The sequence below is a fragment of the Drosophila nasuta genome, chromosome 3 (genome assembly GCF_023558535.2).
Source record: "Drosophila nasuta strain 15112-1781.00 chromosome 3, ASM2355853v1, whole genome shotgun sequence".
Taxonomy (NCBI): Eukaryota; Metazoa; Arthropoda; class Insecta; order Diptera; family Drosophilidae; genus Drosophila; species Drosophila nasuta.
In genome coordinates, this window is record NC_083457.1 from 7,884,460 (window position 1) to 7,904,999 (window position 20,540).

General features: G+C 38.8%; 1 protein-coding gene and 1 long non-coding RNA gene across 2 annotated transcripts in view; one reads left to right on the forward strand and one right to left on the reverse strand.

The window, feature by feature from the left end:
- Nucleotides 1-20,540, forward strand: part of LOC132790101 (MOXD1 homolog 2) — a 142,752-nt gene that overhangs the window by 106,532 nt on the left and 15,680 nt on the right. Inside the window, 6 exon segments of the mRNA XM_060798538.1 lie at nucleotides 9,660-9,941; nucleotides 10,250-10,435; nucleotides 11,957-12,152; nucleotides 18,952-19,067; nucleotides 19,069-19,122; nucleotides 19,227-19,389. Coding sequence (XP_060654521.1) covers nucleotides 9,660-9,941; nucleotides 10,250-10,435; nucleotides 11,957-12,152; nucleotides 18,952-19,067; nucleotides 19,069-19,122; nucleotides 19,227-19,389 — 997 coding nt within the window.
- LOC132790108 (uncharacterized) overlaps nucleotides 14,077-20,540 on the reverse strand; it is a 38,011-nt gene continuing 31,547 nt past the window's right edge. The window contains exons 2-3 of the long non-coding RNA XR_009632771.1: nucleotides 14,454-14,571; nucleotides 14,077-14,388 (exon numbers count right to left, since the gene is read on the reverse strand). This is a non-coding gene — a long non-coding RNA (uncharacterized LOC132790108). The remainder of the gene's footprint in view (nucleotides 14,389-14,453; nucleotides 14,572-20,540) is intronic.

The window sequence follows — 20,540 nt, forward strand, 5'->3', positions numbered from 1 at the left end:
TTACGGTCACTGGCGCGGCATACAAAAAATATGGAACGAGAAAAAAATGTGTATATATAAATACTCGTAGACCAAAAAATTGAATTTACTAAACTAGTTAGTTTTCACAGGGGGCGAGCGAAGAAGTGAAACTAGAATATTGCACCATTTAACCATAAATAATAAAATAAAATAACTACAGGTTGGCAACTATTCGCACACTTTACGAGACTGTTCTGCTCTGCTGTCCAGATTGTGGTCCAATATTTTTATAAACAAATTGTTTTTACAGCTCACAGCTCTCAGCGGTAAGGGGGAGGAAAGAATGTTGCCGTATAGAGTTTGTGGTTTTCCCTATTTATTTTGTTTCCCCCTTTTTTGCTTTTCTTTCTTTTTTTTGCACACTGCAGTCAATGGTTGCCAACGGTTAATTACTTTCGCTCTAAAGATGTGCAGATTTTAGACTCTACACTGCTGTTTCTCTTTTTTTTTCGTTGTTGTTGGCCTGTTGCATTTGACATGACTGTAAAAACGTTGAAAGGAAATCCAGCTGGCAAGCTCAACTCGTTATTTATGGCCTTGGCTACAGCAGCAACAGCAGCAGCAGCAAAAACATACAGAGTAACAGCAGCAGCAACAACAGCGAGTAAAACTGACTGAAAAATGGCCAAAAATCGTTACGAGCACCAACAGCAACAGTAAAAGGGAAGGCAACCACCTTCCACAACAACAAAAAGTGATGCTGGCATTGCCACTGCTGCTGCTGCTGCTGCTCTTGACTCATGGCTGCCTCTCACTCGGTTGCTTTGTTTGTCATTGCATTACTTTGGCTGTTAAATCCCGCACTGAGTTTTCTATTGCAGCCCTTCGCCGTCAGTTTTCCCTTTCCCATTGCGCGCAGTACTCGCTTCTCTCAATATTTGTCGCTTTAGGGCATTAAAACAAACGTTTCTCGTTGCTTTTGCTTTGGTTTCTTTTTTTTTTTTGGCCAACACACGTTTCACATGCACTTCCAGTGCCCGCAACAGCAAAAGCTGCACAACAACAAAAATAACGCCCACACGCACACATAATCAACTACAACAGCAACAGCAACAGAAGCGTGCAAACTTTGAGCGCGAAACACGAAAATCTCTGCCCCAAAATGAAGCGCAACAAGAGGAAATTACAAAAATCCGCGCCAAGTCGTACACACAATGCCCTTAAAAGTAAAAAGCGTTACACTGCAACCCAAATCGAAGGTCATTACTAACGCTTTTCTTTCACTTAAATAATATCCAAAATATTTTATTGAGCAAAATCGTAGCATACTTTTGCGAGTTCGCTGCCAATAACAGCAATAGTTTAGACTGGACTGCAGTCGACTGTTAAGTTAAGTTATTCTGTTAAGTCATTTCTGTTTTTTAACTGAACTGTTAAGTTAACATTTATATTATACAGCTTAGCTGTTTGATCTATTCTTAACAAAATATTGCAACTTATCATTTTAAAACATACATAATAATATTATATATGTTTGAACATATGAGGAACTCCCTTATACCATAAAAAATCAGGTCAAATTCCCCATAGTGCAATGCACTTTTAGGGGGAAAAGTCTTAAAAGCAAAATGTACTACAGTGCAGGCAACTCGAAGGTCAATGCAATAGAAAGTAGTTTTCACTGCAGTCGCAATAAAAAGCTTATATTTTTTATGAACAAAATCGAAGCAGTAGCTTTGTAGCAGCTGCTAAGTTGTACTTAAATCAAGGTTGCTCGCAGCGAACACAAAAAGCATTAGCAATTCATGGGACTCATGGCCAAAAAGGTAACGAATAGTGAAAGCTTTGACCATTTCTATTGCCTGTTACCGTGCAGCTCATGCGAATCTCTGGCAGTTTATACAAGTGGCGCCGCGGCTGCAACTGCTGCTCGCAACTGGCAACTCACAACACACACACAACTCACAACTCACAGCTCGATGTGCAAAAAGGGGACAATGGAGGCTTTAGCTTTAATAAAGCAACTAGGGAGAAACCATTTCCACACACACACACACACACACACACAGAGACACACGATATTCTCGTCATGGACGGGAGGACAGGACATCATAGCCAGTCGAGTCATAGACCCAAACGGCGACCACTTTTTGGGTCCGGTCTACACACACACATGATGCACATGTCTGGCACCGTTCGCCTGTTTTTGGCTGTTTGGCTGTTTTGTTGTTTGGTTGTTTGTTTGGTTGTTTGGTTGTGTACTTGATTTTTGGGCAAAGCGGCAAATAACATTTTTGTTTGGCTTTGACGTTGTTGCAATTGCAACGGTTATTCCATTTGCTTGACAAATATACGTTGCCCAGAAACGTTGGCGATGGGGATGCTATGGCTGATGTTGATGCCGACGATGACGATGACGATGGCAGCAAATGAAACGTTTAGTCTCCTGTCCAGATTCACAAGAGGCTCAGGCCTCACAGTCGAAACTTTTAGCGGGAATTATGCGCATTTTTATTTTTGGCTGCGTTTCTGCGTCGTCGAGTGTGGATCAAATCGCACTGCAATGCCCTGGGTTAATGGCCATGTGAGTGCGGAGTGCGTCGTAGTATGTCTGCTCGTGTGTGAGATTGTTTGAGTTTGGTAGAGGCTTTTAAGCAGCATGCAATATACATTCTCTGAGTTCTCAAACTTCAAAGCTATCAACTTAAAAACATTCCCAAAAAGCGGTCGAAATAAACGCCTTTTGATGGCATATCAATGCATAGCAATGCCTGCCTTATGGCTTAAGAGGAAGAAGAAAAAAATGGAAAATCGTTTTGAATTCTGGCAGCAAGCAACTCACTTAATTGCCTGTCAGGCAGTCGAAGATATTAGCCATTAAATGATGTTTGTTTATCAAAAGCAAGCAACTTGCTTAGAAATTGAACTCCAAAAAGTATGCAGTGTTTTTTGCCGAAAACTTTTGTAATTCAGTAAAAAATTAAGTTTTCTTATTTATTTACAATTTTTAATAAGTATATCTTAATTAAGATTTATTGAAAGCCTAGTTGCCCTGTGTTGCTCGCTAAAATAGGTCACTAAAATATCCATTATTAAATATAAATTGAGATTCACTAAGTAATCGCCATTTCATTTGTGTTCTCAATTTGCATTCGTCTATTTAAGACTTTAATTCAACACATTTTTAAACCCAACAATTAAAATAAACACACATAATGCTGGTTAACACAAAGCTCAAATTGATTTTAAAGCAGAAGTTATTAAGTTATTTATTCATTAAAGCCTGCTAATTTTGATAAATGCATAATTTTGACAGTTTTAACAAATCATAGAGTGGCAGCAGTTGAAACAACACCTGTTCTCGACTTAAGACAATCTAATTAGATTGCTAATTTAAATGGAATTGCGGCAGCTGCAGCCAGAACTTTACTCTAAGTAAAATTCAATTAATGTCAACTACACACAGACAATGCAGAACTCTCGCTCACACGCACACACATCATGCATTAGTTAAAATGACTCAATCTAATGCAACAAAAATCATTAAGCCACTTAAAAGCCCACAACTGAGTTGAGTCTGAACTTGGACACCGACTAAACGATTAGACAGAGTTTTAGAAAACACACACAGAGAGACTGAAAGGCAGACAGCAAGAGAAACACACCTGAGTATGAATGTGCTGCATGCTGGCTGCATATGAAAAGGCTGTCAACAAAACGACAGGATCCTGCCTGCTGCTGACTGCAGATGCAGCTGCTCCAGCACTTCTGTGGCTGGCAATCAGAACGTCTGACACGGCAATTAGAGCACAACAAAAACTTGCCGAATGTGTAGAGAGAGGGTAGCGGACGGGGGTGGGGGCGTGGTATTGTCGATATACCACTTTGCATATTAGTTATTGAAATCAGCTGTCAGAAGGTAACAGGCCACACACGTTGTGTGTTGTGTTGTGCTCTGTTGTGTTATGTTGGAGCTGCAGCTGCAGCAGAAGCAGCGCACGAAAAACCCATTGATGATTGAATTGGCAATGCCCCACAGAGGAATAAAAGCCAAGGCAACACACACACCGCCACACACATGACGAGTCTAAAATGGCCGACGTGACCATGGCAACCTGCTGCTCACTGGAAGGGGAAGAAGAGATGGAGAGGTAAGAGAGAGAGGAGGGAGACATACTGACACACAGACACCTCTTGAAATGCTTCTGGGGAACGGTTGATTTGATTGCAACTTTGCTGCTAAGAGCTGCTTTACCCGTTGCCGAGTTGCAAGCTCAGCTGCTGTTGAAAGTTTAACAAAGCGCCTCGTTGCTTTTATTGTTGTGATCCAAGGCAAGGCACAAGTCGAAAGGTGCTCCCTACGTATGTGTGTATTTTGTTCTATTTATAATTCAATTGTAAATGCATTTCAATTACGTGCACATTAAACAAGCTGCCAACGACGAAGTTTTTGTTGTTGTTTCGACCTCGGCTAAGCACGGGTCTCAACTTGGACCACTTGACCACTGGACGACCGACCACTTGGCCATTAGCAGCATGACCAACTTGTTCTCCTTCGCCTTACCTTTTTGCACCGTGGTCGTTTTCGCTTTTGGGACAATTGGACCATTATTAAAACGCGTTGAGATGGCAAAACGCAAGTGGCAACAACACACACATACACACAACGAAATAAAACAAAACAACTCGAACTCAACTCGACTCGACTCAACTCGACAGTAGTAAAAAGGAATAACAATGCAATAGCAAGAGCAACAACAATACGAACAACCAACCAAGCAGCCAAGCGAAGCCAACACAAACAGTAATGGGCTATAAAGTTTCAAAGCGCCACCAGGTGTGTTTGTCTGCTTAGGTGTGCGTCTATGTGTGTGTGTCCTTGTGTGTGTGGCTGTGTGTGTTTGTGTCCAGGATTAGGATGTGTGTTTGGCAGACTTAAGTAAATACGTTGTATGAACATGGAATGCCAATGGCAGCAACAAACTAAAATGCTAAAAGATATTGATATTACAGATCTCTAAAGGTAACTCTATGATATTGTATTATAATTTAAGATAAATAAAGAAGTTCAATTTTAATGCTGGCAAATGCCTTTTAAATAAGTAAACCAAAATTAAAAAACCATTAAATATTATTATATAAATATTTTTATTTCCTGCCAATAAAAATATTTTAATTTATAACCAAAAGTTAGTAAAGAATCCTATCTGAGAATTGATGTGACAGATCTCTAAAGGCAGCTCCAAGTAATTATAATTTTAAGTAGTATTATATTTTATATTAGGGATTTTATTTATATAAGGGATGTCTACAGAGAATTCTACAGCAAGAAACTAAGTAAACTAAAATATGTCAATGTGTTTAATAACTTCCTATAATTTGTTTAATTCTTTCTTAATTAAAAGATTGCTCAGCCTCTTAACTTATGTACATTAAAATTGCACTCTTCAATACGTTAATGACTCATTGTAAACTCAAAGACTACTTACATATTATAACCATACGAAATTTGTTTGCAGACTTCTATCTCTGACTAATCCAAATGAACCCTTGTGAAACGTTACTTATTAATAACTGCACGTAGAACCATTTTTTTTTTTTCTTAACAAAAAAACAAATTACCCATGACTAGACTATTGTCAAGTTGGCAGCCAAAGTAACGAACGTTTTAAGCCAAAGGTTAAACGACCTTTGAGTGCACTTACTTCGAGTACCCGGTTCCAGTTCCACTTCGAGTGGCAGTTGCAAGAACTTTGCCTCGAATTTGAGGTGCAGCCAAGCGTGGTTCAGGACGTCGGGACGCAACCCTTGGCCAAGTTTTTTGGGCCGTAACCAGGACTCTAATGAGTACTTGTACCGGCGCATTTTACAATTAGCCAAGAGTCACCAAAGTGCAGGACACCTGTACTCCAGTACTATTGCTTTCAGTTCCCACACACACGCACACACGCACACACTCTTGCTCGCACACACACACATACTCACACACACGCCGTCGTCTTTGGCAATTAAGTCCCTGGCCGAGCGTTGACCACACGCCAAATGACCGCAGCCCGTTTGCTTTCATTAATTTTTGGTTGTAATCCTTGCTGAAGCTTTTCATTTCATTTTAGCTGTTGTTGTCCTTGTTACTACTATTGTTGCTATTTTGTTGTTGTCATTGTTGTTGCTGTTGTTGTTGCTGTTTCTGTTGTTGTTGCTCTACGTGCGTGTGCATAGCTCGTCGCAGGCTTTTTCACACTTTGTTCATACGTGCTGATACCCTAAAGGCTCTCGAGTTTATTAGATTTTGCAGTAAGCGATTGCAAAATGAAATCGCAAAAGTATTTTACACTCTGTGAATAACTTTAGAGCACATTTTGCAAAGAACTTAAGTTTATTCCCATTAAGCTCAATGTGGTGCATAAATTCATGTAAGCCATTTGATTTTAAATTAAATTAAATTTCACGAATAGAGAATTGTAGTTGCTTTACTTTAAAATAGAGAAAGAAAATTATTTAGTTGTAAATTTAAATAATGCGCATTGCCAATGTAAAGAATATTTATTTCCCAAATTTAAATCATATTCAAACTTCAACTGCTTCAATATTCAATTTAAATTTTTTACCAATATTAAACTTAATTTTAAAGAGACTAAGAAATTACATTTTTGAACTTTAAGAAAATTTGTTTCTCCCGTCAATATGTTTAAAAATAAGAATAATTTAATTTACAACAATCATATTTCATAAACAGCAAGATATGAAGAAAATAATTTCAAATTTTCTTGGTGTTCCTGATCATCAAGGAAATTTAAATTTATGTGATAAATTTTTTTTTTTAAGGAATGTATTTCATATAAATTTGTTTTAATTTGATCATTTGTTTTATAAGTCAGATCATAACTTTTCTGATATTTTTACTAAGTTTCTTTCATTTTTCAATACTTATATTTAAAAATGCCTTAAAAGAATATTGGTATTTCAATATTTAACAATTATAATTGAAAAATGATTAAATGGATTGCATTTAATAGGGTATGTTTTCGTCGACTGCTTACCACATTGAATGTTTTGTTTTTTGTTGTTCTTGTTGTTGTTTTTACTGAATGACTGTTGAGTTTTTTTCACAGTGGTCATGTTTTTACAACTGGGCCATGTCCAGCAGCGCCGTAGCCACGTTAATGACTTTTGTGCTGCGCCTGTCGCACGGCAAATGTTTTAAAACTGCCTTCCCACCGAAACTCTGCTTGTTGTTGTAGTTGTTGTTGTTGAAGCTGCGGGGTGGGTGTGCGGGACGAAAGGCGGGGGGCAGACTGGCGATTGCCGGCCGGTTAGCGCGTTTGCCTCAACCGCCCGCAGTGTTTGCCAGGACAGCGGGCAACCGACTCATTTGTACAGGTTTTTTGCAGACTTTCGTATGAATAGTGCGGGGGCGGAATATGCTGAGTTTTTGGTAGACCAAAGAGAGGGTTAAAGAGAGTTGAAGAGCAGCGAGCGAAGGGAATTGTTAATTAAAGTATTGTCTCCTCGTTGCTGGCAAAATGAACAAGTAGACAAGGACTCGTCGTTCTCCTTGTCGCTATTGTTGTTCCTCTTGTTGTTGTTGTTCCTGGGCATGGCCCTGGCTGCCCTGGCCGTCAATTGTCGAACATGGTGCTCTACAGTTCCACTTAACAGCTACAATGGGCACTTTGCCACAATGAATTCAAATGGATGCCCTGACCGGGTTGCAGATTTCTTTTTTCTTTTTTTTTAACACACTGCTCGTCTCGCTCTCACTTCTCTCTCTCTCTCTCTCCGTCTCTATGACCCATGTGTGCTACATGTTGTTGCTTTTGTTGTGTCGCTTCACACACACACCAACTCACACACGTGCACATGACATGCACACAATGACAGCTGACTGTTGGCTTCCAAAAGCCCCCGAGGCGTACGAGTCAAGTACAAACAGCGTAAGGAGTGCAGAGTGCAACATGGCAGAGTGGAGTCTAGAGGACTGTGGAGAGAGGGGGAACCGACAGAGACCGCTGCCACTTGCCGCTGGCGGGTGCAATTTACTCGACGCGTTGTCCGTCGTGTTGTGATTCTTTAATGAAAGCTTTAATTTGGGTTTACCAATTAAAACTACGTGGCAAATGAAAAATACATACAAGCCACATGCATAATACAAAAGAAATGGCCTCAACTCTCACTCGAAGCCCAGAAAGGATTACATATCTATGTGTGTAGTTGTAGTATGTCGGAGTGCACTAGACGTATAAATTGAAGTCAAGATGCACGACGAGTGAAACCAATGAAAAATTACGAGTGGAACTGCACAATTTTTAGTCGTACAGTTTCTCCAAATGGGATTACTGAAAATTTGTGTGAAGTTTGGCAACGCTGCACTAATGCATTTAAAAGGCAAAGCAATTAACTTAAGTGAATTTCTATCAGTTGGCTTAAGTTTGTGCCTTAGTTATGGACATCAGCCGACAAACTGCATATTTAATCGGCAACTATGTGCAATGAGCTGCTGAGTTTAACTAAGGAAAATCTACACTAATAAAGCAAAGAATAAAATGTTTTGAACAATTAAATACTTCAGTAAAAACTAGGCCATATATTGAAGAAAAAATAAACAATCGTGATGATGTAGAATAACAAAGCTCAAGAAATTTCAAGAATAGAATGAAACAAATATTTGTTGTATTTTAAGACATGAAATATGTATGTTATTACCAAATTTATTAGTGGAAAAATATGAATTTATGATTTTCATATTATACAAAATTAAAAAGCGAGTCATTGTAGTTACTAATAAACTAAAAAGTGAAACCAATGAAAAATTACGAGTGGAACTGCACAATTTTTAGTCGTACAGTTTCTCCAAATGGGATTACTGAAAATTTGTGTGAAGTTTGGCAACGCTGCACTAATGCATTTAATTTATTTTATACAATTACAAATTAATTTCTGTGAAGTTTGACAACATTGCACCTCTTACCAGGTATTCATTGTGAAGTTTGACAACTCTGCCCCAATTACAAAGTTTATTAGCAGAAACTCATGCTGTGATTACTGTTAAGTTATTCAAAACTTTTCGTAGTTGTCCTTACCTACGATGTTACTAATTAATCCATTGAATTGCGGCAATGTCGGTTGAGCAACTTCTCTCACGCCCCTCATTACAAGTCGAAACAGGTCTGAAAACATGAAACACGGAACACAACACAACACACCATACACAATGCACGAGAGTCCAACATCAACTGCAGCTGACCAAACAACACCTGCTCGACCCCCTTTGTCCCTTCGTCCCGTGTCCCATTGGCAATGGCCGCAAGGCGACTTCCGCTTCCTTCCGCTGCTCAACTCGCGCGCACAATTTTTTATTTTTTACTTAATTTAGCTGTGCTCCAGCTCTGCGTTCTGTGCTCTGCACTCGTCGCCGCCCCCTTTGGCCACGCAGTTGCAGACAGTCCATCCGTGTATACGTCAGCAGCGACATTATTGCTGTTGTTGGACTTTTGGTTTGGTTTGTTTTTATATTTGTTTTTCATTGTGTTTGTTGCTTGCTGGCAACGCCATTATAACGCCATTTTGTGCACACACACACACACACAAAGAGTCGCATACACCTTTGGCTACTAATTTTTTACACATTTTTCAACTCTCCATTATCCTTACCTTTCTTCTCACTATTTTTTCTCTCTTTCTCTTTCTGCTTGTTACAGAACGACACGATGCGCTTACTGTACATGTATCACGCACAGGATCCACCGCACGGCTCGGTGCGTCCCGGCACGTTGCCCGATCCGGCGCGCGCCTTTCGACCATATCGACCCATGGTGTTGATGCAGCGTGCCCAGCTGCAGTTGCCATCGCCGCATGATGAGCGCGTCCGTGTGCTCGAGCTGCGCAACGAGGATGTCGAATTGCCCGACGGCGATACACCGCTCTTCTGGTGCAAAATGTTCAAACTAGAGGATATCAATCGCAAGCATCATCTTATTCGGGTAAGCTAAAGCAGCAGCAGCAAGAACAGCAGCTAAGGAAGAAGCTGCAACGGAAGCAACTCGAATCCATTGCTAAATGTTATTACTTAAATACAATGCATAATTGAGTCGAGAGTGCAGCCCGTTGCATGCAACTTTGTTGTTGTCAGTCTGCCGCGCCGCGGAAGTTGCTCATTGGCCTCCACGCGGCATAACCAAATTGAAATATTAAAAATTTATTTATCTTTGTCTCTTCCTCAAATCTCTTTCTCTTTTTCGTTGTCTCTCTCTCATTCATTACATGGAACCAACAACACACACACACACAGTACGAGCCGATTTATGATTCATCGTCCAGCGTACACTACTTGCAGCATATAACGCTCCACGAGTGCCAGGGCTCCCACTCGGAACTCGAGGAGCTGGCACGCGAACAGGGCAGACAGTGTATGGGCGCCCGTTCCATACCGCTGGCATGCAATGCCATTGTTGCCTCCTGGTCGCGGGGCAGCGAGGTAAGCATCAAATTCAACTGAACTGAACTCTCAACTCAACTCAACTTCACTTCACTCCACACCGATCCACTCCACTCAATTCAACTCAGCTGAAACCATCCTCATTGCTATAGAGCAAACCCAAAAAAAAAAAACAAACGACACACCAATGCCATCAGAAGAGTCCCTTCATCCTGATCCCCATCGCCGTCAGAGCCATAACCATGCAATATTAATTTAACCTTCGCAAATGCTTCCTTTCAACACAAAATATAAGTAAGCGATGGCCGAGACTATGAAAATTGAAATACCCTTCGTGCACTATGATAGCGAGAAGATGCATCCGACATAAGACAAAATGTTGATAATATTGAAGAGTTTAGTATCATACTTAAATGATGAGTTCAGTAAAACATAACATAATATAAATGAAATGGATATCTTAATGTTAGGTACCCATCTCAGTTTCTCAATTCATGTATTATTGTCAGCTTGAACGAAAAATAATTTAAATTATTTGTTAAAATCCCAAAAAATATTTGTAGACAGGATCAAAATTATGAGAGGGCTTTCTCTTACTATTATATTATCAATCATTTAGAAGTAAATTATACTATATAATTCAAAGTGCAAACAGAGTAACTCAGGCCTTCAAGAAATCGAATGAAGGAAGTATTTAGAACAGTTCTTAATTCGTTAACGCTTCACATGACAAAAAGATCTATTTAGACCACAACATAGCTTCGTTAGATAAACACGAATAAAAAAAAGGAAAATAGAATACATTCAACAAAATTTTTTTTCTTTTCTAAGTGATAAATTGAATAATTTTGTTAGTTACAAATATTTGTAGTTTTTAGAAAGGAAAGAAGTAATACTTTACTTTATAAATATACATTTTTTCTCTTTCTCTTATATATACGAGATATTAGAGGGCAAATTAAACTTTTCATTTAAATTAGAAAGTAAGAACTGGTAAACAATCTTAATTGCATATTGATCAAACTCCCTGACATATCCGAAAAGTTTGTTATGCCCGATAAATACGAAGGGCATCTCAATAAAGAAATGGCTTGGCCTTCTGCTCCTTTCGGAACCTTTTTGCCATGCTTTTCATAATTTCATCACAGCAGCGCCATAATGCAGTGCCATGTGCACTTGTTGTTGTTGTTGGCGGTGCTGTTGTTGTAGTTTTGGGCCGCCAGGGGGCGCTGTATACTGCAATGTGCAATGCAATTGCATGGCGACGGTTTGCGTTGCTGCTGCTGTTGCTGATGTTGCTGCTGTGCATTTAAATTGCACATGACCATGGCATCAACTTCCGTCCCCCATTTGCCATAACTCCCCCCCAAAAATACATACGTATAAATACATGTACACTCTTACATACATACAAACACATGCATACCATTGAATATTACGTATACGTATACGTATACGTATGTAAAATACAAACAACACTCGGAAGCAGAGTGTTTTCTGTTGTTGTTGCTGTTGTTTTTGGCTGCTTTTGTTTCATTGGACGACCTTTCTGTTTTGCAGGGCTTTACGTATCCCCATGAAGCTGGCTACCCGATTGAGTCGCGACAGGCCAAATATTATTTAATGGAGACCCATTATAACAATTTGAAGCCGGACTTTGCCCAATTGCATGCCAGACAAATGGCGGATAATTCTGGTTTGAAAATCTACTTTACGCACGTGCTGCGACCAAATGACGCTGGCATATTGTCAATCGGTAAGTTTTTGGGGGCAAATCCGCACATATATAACTCTCTTAGATGTAAAAGTGTGTATGTGGTCTGACTGCAGCTGTGCTGTATGAATATATATATTTAATGCGACGAGATAGCAGAGCAGAGCAGTGGCATACATGCAACTCATGTCATGCAATTTATGAGATTGCCGAGACCAAAAAGCGGCACTGGGAGTTGCTCAAGTGGAGAGAACTGACAACGGACCAGCGGCTGCCGCATTGGTGGCTAGTAAAACAAAAGCTTTCGAGTTTTATGAGTCTGAGTCTGTCTGGCTGTGTGTATGTGTGTGTGTGTACCGGGTAAAGGTGTGTGTGTGTGTGTGTCTGCAACAATGCCAATTGTCTAACCTCATCGCAGACAGTATTCACAATATTGTACAATAGAAGTGCCCACATATATTTTTAATTGCTTATCAAGTGCGTCCGCAATTTATTAAGCGAATTCTTTTTTTTTGCTCTGCCAACAATTATTAATTATGAAACGCTAGCCGATGCACACGCATATAGCAGATTAATAAATAACTGATGGCCAAACCAAAACCCATTGCATGACCAAACGAAAACTTTGAGGTATTCAATTTTCCCATTAATTATTTAATGGGCAATATTCGACGAACAAGAGGGATGGAAATGCGTCAAACTGGACAAATTCAATAACAATACCGAGGGCCACAATATCAAATACTAGAAACAAACAAACTCTATGACGAACCCCTTTGAATTGAGTGATTAATACTTGTGGGGCAGTATTTAGTTAATAGTCTGAAACTATTTCAGTTCTAATTATAATAGTAATATTCTTAGCGGGAATTTTGAGTACTCTGAAGCAGCACTATTAAACGAATAAACATTAATTGGAATTTAGTATTTAATATTCAAGTTAAAATTGATTGCTATACAGATATGTAAAAGAGAATGTATGCTAAACAATCTATTACCAAATAAGTATTAATTTAGGCTTTGGCTGAGAAACTATTAAGTGCTCAGATGACAAGTTAGAAGGTGTTCGGTATTCAATTTAAAGCTAATGCATATAGTCCTAGAATTAATTCTAATACGTATTGTGTATTCAAATTAAAAGCTCCGTGCAAAGCAATTTATTGAGAATAAAGCATATTGTAAATACTTATTTCTGTCTAAGGGAATAAACTAAGGTGATATTCGATATGCAAGTTAGAAGCAATGCTGATTGTTAAATTTCAATAATAATTATTTGGTATTTAGTCCGTATTCAGTATTCAATTTCAAATTGCTTAAACAATCTATTGCGAATATATTATTTCAGTCAAAGGTGGTATTCGATACTCAAGTTACAAATAATGCTGATTACTCATATTACTTTACATTTTTATTTGGTATTGGGTATTCAAGTTAACATTGATTGTTGATGTGTAGAACAAAGCACAGGCAGTGATAAGAATTATTTCAGACTTTAGTCATATGCATAACAGTTAAAAAAAACCAAACCAGTAGAAGAGTATTTGACTTTAAAGAAATATAGCTTAAGATGTACATGCAGAAATTATTACATTAACAATTTCGTAGATATCAAAGTCGTTTCACAGCCTTAAGCTAGCACATTCAATTGTGCTGCATTCTTCAATATTTCTCTTACAACCCACGCTATGTAGAGTCAACCAATAATATTCATGTGCTGAACAGCTTAAGCGCCTTTTGAGCATATATTCCGGCATCCCATTCCTAAGGACAACAATGTTCCTGCCGTGCACCTGCCCTTACTCTATGTTCAGCAACATTTTCAAGTTTTCCTATATACAGTTGGTATATATATGGATGTATATCTATATATTCGTTTGCCTCCGCACAGGATAACTAAAATACTAATTTCACTTTACAATTTGTTTTCTACTTCATTTTTTTTTTTTGTGTTGCGACTCACCTCCCACGGCTACATCTATTTCTTATTGTTATTGTTGGCGTTGCCGTTGCTGTTTTCTGTTGTTATTGCTATTGTTGTACGGTTTTGGTTGCTTCGTTTTGGTTTTTGTGTTTGCTTGTGGCCACCATGCCAGGCCAGGCAGAGGACAGCATAGCACAGCACAGAACAGGCTGGAGCTGTTTTCAAGGGACTGAGGGGCAGCATACTGTGGCCGCTGTGTTGTCGTTGTTGTAATTGTTATTTTACTTTTGTTCATAGTCACGCAAACCAATATAACTTTGTTACAACCGCACAGAGACATGGCCAATACAGTTGGGACTGTGCAGAGAGAGAGAGAGAGAAGTAGAAGAATAAGCCATACAGGAAGAAGGTATCATACCAACCTCAACTTCCCTCACTTCCACATCACTCTCTCTCCAGTTTAGCTCTGCACGTTTTCGTCGATGCTTTTTGAGTAGGTGTTGCCAAAACTTCCGGAGTATTACGGGCAAAAGCAGCAAGCTGTAGCAAAAGTAGAAAGTAGATTAATACATACTGATACTGTGCGATTTCTAAGCGAAATAAAGAAATGAAAATGGAATTTATATTTTGCTTTTTTTCGGCGCTCGATATCGTCATCGTCGTCGTCGTCGCGTCATGCAATGAGCTTACAGCTTAAACTCGTAGCACTGCTATTGAAATATTTAATTGAAATTTAACGCATACCACAAAAAAGGCGCAGCACAGAGTAGTCAATAAATAAAAAATGTTTGCTGTATTTCAATCTATAGATAAAATTAAAAAATAAAATAAGAAGCAAAAGAAAAAATCGAAATAAACGTTTGGCTACATTTTGCTGGCTGGCAACAAATTGAATTACGATTGGGAAGGAGCGTTAAGGATATGCCACACGCGTAAGTAGCTGCGAAATTGCTATGCTTCCTGTGCGACTCCACTCGACTGTCTATCTATCCGTCTATCTGTCTTTCTGTCTGTCTCTGCGGATCTCCTCTGGGTCGCTCTCCATCTCCCCCAGTTGCGTGTGGCAAAATTTAATTTCAATTTAATTGGTTATTGATATAGCGCCCTGGTGTATGCAACGCCACTTTGATTAATGTTGCTGTGGCTTTCGCCAATTTTTATGGCACCTTCGAGAGCGGTTCGAAGGGAAACCGAAGGCAGGCTGAGGCAAATGAGCCTGGGCGCTTGTTAAGTCCAATGGGGATTTATAATCGAACAACTCGCAGCTTATCGAAATGCTACCATTTATTTGCTTCGCAAAAAAGCTAAAACAAAAACCAAGCACAAAAAAAACGTACTAAAATGCTTGCAAAATGTTTTTTAAATTCGACGATCGATTTATTACTTTAATCTAAAAGCGATTACACAAGTCGCAGACTTTTAAGTAAATTTATTAATAATGTCAATAAAATTCACAATTTTTAGGGCGCACATTTAAACGCCTTAACTTGCTGAAATTGGGGGATAAATTGCTTGTAATAAAATTGCTGTGTAAAAGTAAAAGTTTCATCGACACACACACAGTGCATTAGCAAGCAAACAAAATAAACTGCCGGTTTCCTAAGAAGAACCTAAAATAATTGGCATAACATGTTGATTTGAATATTGCACATCTCTTAAATTGTTGGCACATTTTTGTGTATCAAATGAATTTGTCACAAAAGGAGGGGAGAAAAGCATTTTATACCCAAAAATTTGCATTGCATATTTGCCCTCTGAATATTATTTCTATTAATTTTCATTGGCCAGGATTTTCCATGTTGATGGCTTTGCAAATCAATTTTCAATTACATGCACGAATTTTAACTATGCGTTGCGTTGGCTTTAAAACTTTCAAAATAGCTCGTCGCGTTTATCTTTTGTTGGTCATTTTATAAAATGTCATGCAACGAAATCAATCAACAAAGCAACGAGAGGGAGGGAGCGAAGGCTGGCTTATATAAAAAGCATCTAGCAAATATTGGCAAAGCGCGTTCAGTGGGCAAAATCATCAATTTAATTCCAAATTACAATTCATGCGCGTTTATCAAAGTTGGCCAAATTAAAGCGCAAAAACTTTTGTGCTGAACCAGATGCTTATTTTTGTTTTGCCATGGTCATTTCCAAAAACAAATACGCCACAATTTCGAATGAAAAATCATTTACAATATTTACACAATTTCAATTAGCTTGTGTTTGAAGTGCGATTAATCAATGTACATACTATTTGCTGTTAATTCAAAAAACAAATTCTCAAAGTTAGGCTAAACGAAAAAAATGTATCAAAACTTATGTTTAATTAGCACGTGCTCACAAAGCAAGAGAGAGAGAGAGAGAGAGAGATATAGAAATGAAATGAAAACGATATCGATTTCTACAACACTACCGCGCATAAATTACAGTCTCTGTGTATCTCGATTTCGATGCTTTTTGCCAATTTCCATTCATTAAATCAAATTCAATATTGGCCAAAGCGACGCAACGAGTGGGAGTTGATTTAGGGTTCGGGAGGAGGGAGCGAAGGAGGTTTGTTATTGGTTGTGGGGCCAAGTGAGGATAGTGGTTCACTATTTCTATTTGATTTGGCCCAGACGACGACGACATTGCAAATACACACAATTCATAACTGCATATTTTTCAAATCGATATTTAACGCTCACCCAATATTCAAGGTGCCCACAGCAAAAGGCGGGGAGTGGGGCAAGGGAAGGCAGTAGATTGGCATCGTAGTTGCATTTGCCACACGCCACGTTGACAGCAGCCCGAAATGGTTGTTGTTTCTGTTATTGTTGTTGTTGTTGCAACACGGCAATGCCAATGCAAATTGGTGACTGTATCAAAAATGGCGGCAACTTTTCTAATTATTTTAAATGGCAATTTGTATCACGCGCAGCTGCTGCAGAAAATTCAATTTAATTCCATTATTTTTACTTGCTTTTTTGGCTCTATTTTTTTGACAATTTGATTAGCATTTTTGGACAATACCAGAGAGACAGCAACTGTATCTATTGGCTATAGGCCATGCTTTGGTTTTCAACGAAATTTCACACAGCGAAAATCACATTTGACAAAAACCAAAAATCGCCACGACATTTTTAGGCCATTATGTGAAGGCCTATTATGTGTGGCCGAAATGGTAAAATTGGGCAAAATGGCATGGCGTTCCGCAACACATTGTTGTCGTTATCATCTAGGGCGACAGAAATGCGTCTATAAATTGCAACAAATTTTGATTGATATTTGGCGATAGGAAAATTAGCTTTAATTGTGGTATGCGATGGCTTTTGAAAACTATATGAATATTGCGCTAAATTAGGCAACGAACATTTCCGATTTGAAATTACAAATCAATTTCACGGAAATTGGCAATGATCCAATTACGCATATGCTTATTGCATTTCTATTAAGTTTTTCCTTTGATCGCAAAAATATTGTTACAATATACGCATAAATATTGGAGCTGCGCAAATTACAAAATTTATAGCATACTTTTTGGGGTTCCACAAAACGTTTTGACTATTAATTAAATTTCATTTGCCATTCATTTTATTTTAATTTCAATTTGTTAGAAAATTAATATTTTTATATATTAAACCAATTTGTCATGTGCTTGAATTAATGTTTAATATGATATAGTATTGGGTAATCAAATAATTCAGTAATCTGTAAATATGCTTCCTAAAATTTTTAAATATTTCAACTTTTTATAAAAAAGAATTTAACAAATTTACAAGGCTGCAACAAGCTCTCCTTTATATTTTATTTGCACTTACATAAAGCAAATCATTTCTATGCCATTAAAGTTGCATTCCATAAAACTACACCTGCACACCCACCGAATGCGAGTGCGAGTGTTAGAGCAATGCAATCAACTCGTATGTCATTCCCAATGTTTTCTGCAAATGTTGCTAACCGAGCATGACTAAGCCATAAATACAGCACACACACACACATTCACTTGCAATACTTTGTGCCGTAAAAAAGCCTTTTTACAATAAACAAGAAAAAAAGAAAGGAAACCCGAACCGATTTACAATAAAAATCAATTGCCAGCTGGTTCACTCTGAGTAAAAGGGGTTTTTCCAGCCAGCCAGCAATGCCAAGCATTTTCCGCGAGTATTTTGATTGGCATACTCACAACCCTCAACAGACACACACACTCTGGCACAACACCCACGCACAACAATTGAAATGCCAAACAGTGGGAAAAAATATGTAGCACATGAATTTCAAATATTTTTTCAACATGTCAGACGACACGCGGCCCTAATTGCATATGGATGTGATGCGGGGGCGTAGGAGAAGGAGGAGTCTGTGCTTGTGTACAAGGCGGCGTATGAGCAATATTCCACAACATTTAACTAATTGGAGCAAACGTTGGGTTGGGGGTTGATCACATACTAAATTCAGTTAGGGCGCCACACATAATTTGATTGCCCAAAAAAGAAGCGAAATGAAGTAAATGTTAAAAGACAAAAAAGATTTCAAATTGAGATGCCACACGAAAGAGGATGTCAAACTCAGACGCGAGCAGCTGTGGTTATTTCATTTTTTGTCTACGCTGGTCTGCATTGACAAAGTTGTTAACAAACATCAAAAGCAGCAATTAAAATGTAATTACACGTTTTACGCCAAATCGAATTAAAAAATCAACGTTCAAAGCTAGCGCAAGTGAAGTGCCATATGGTTAGCAAGGAAGCAGGAGATTGGGGAAAAAGAAGAGGGGAAAGCGGGCGGGCAGTAGTGTTAGGTGATTGTGCATGTCGTGCTAACCGACTGGAGCTTTGATGAAGCTCGCGTTCGCGCGCCACTCGAAAGCGTTAATTAAAAGCATTCTCCACAACGGACTCGCTAACTAACTATCTATGTGTGTGTGTGTTACTCTGTGTGTTTCCCTTACAGGCATGGATCCCAATTGGCGCCACATTATACCGCCGGGACAGAAGCGCGTGATATCCGAGGGCCAATGCATTGAGGACTGCACCGGTTACGCCTTTCCAGCGCAGGGCATCAACATTTTTTGCGGTCATGATGCGCACACATCAAATCGGCAAGGAGGTTAAATTGCGTCAGGTAAGAGAGACTCTATAGCTATTTACATAGAACGTAGAGGAGGAGCTGGAGGAGTGTGGAGTGCGGGTTAAAGCCAAATGCTAATGAGCAAACTAACTTTGCAGATACGACAAACCGAGGAGCTTCCGCCAATTGCACACGACAGCAATATAGATGTGGCCTATCAGGACTTTCGACGTTTGCCACAGTCAGTGCATTCCATGCCCGGCGATAGACTCATCGCCGAATGCATTTATGACAGTTCGTCACGAAAGGCAATTACGCTGGGTAAGTGCTACCTACCTACAAACCTACCACCCGACTACTAAAATATGTCTAGAGTAAATAAAAAAGGAAAGGAAGAAAAAAAAAGAATATTGCAAGCTGCCATTGTCGTGCGCAAAAGTGCAAAAATTTCAATGGTTGTGCACAGGCGAGTTGTTGTCGTTATGACACATTTAAATCAGCCCAAACGATATGCGACAGGCGGCAGTCAGCAGTCAGCAGTCCGTAGTCGTAAAGGGACCAAGTGCAGAGTCAGAGCAGCGCAGCACGAAAGGAGCTGCAGTCGCTGACGACCTCATTGTAAAATACATAAACCAAGACATTGAAACATTTCACTTAGCACGAAAACGTCCAGGTGTTAAGAGAGTTTTGGGGAGGAGCAAAAGGCAGCAAGCAGCATTCATTGTACCTTGGGTAATGGGTGAGTTGAAAAGCGGACCAGATATCTCAACTGACAGCTGTGCAGAAAGTACTTCCACCCATCCTCGGTTGTAAACTGTAAAGTGGACAATGTGACAGCGAGATGAGAGCATAAGAACAAGCATATTGATGCTGTTAAAAGCTTGCTAGAGAATGGGAAGACATGGAGTACTACCTTGCGACTACCGACTACGTAGAGCATGCACACAGAGAGAGAACCGATGACAAAAGAAGACTTGATCACAGTAATTGCAGAATGTATTCCATTCACTTGTTAGTTAAAATTAAAAGAAACAGGATACCAACAAATAGGTATGCACTTAAGCAAAAAACGGCAGCTTAATGTGTGATGATGAATCATCAAAAAAAGAGGGAAATGGGAATAGAAAAGAAGCGAAAAAATTCAGCTAAGAGTTGAAAAGAAATTTTAATGAAAACGAATGTTCCAAAATGAAGACTATGCAAAAAAAGAAAGTATCGAAAAAAGGTATTCAACGAATAACCCAAAAAGTCATTAGTAATTCAATGAAAAAGCCTTAAGTTCAGAATACGAAAAAAAAAATTGATTATATACACAAGATTAAAATATTTTAAAAGCAAAAAAGCAGAAACAAATACGCAATGAATGAATTGAATTGGGGGAAAACAATGTAAAATTCTTGAAGGAATTTATTATAAAAAAATGTGTGAAAAAAATATCCTCAAATTCTTGTCAAAGAATTCGAATACAACGA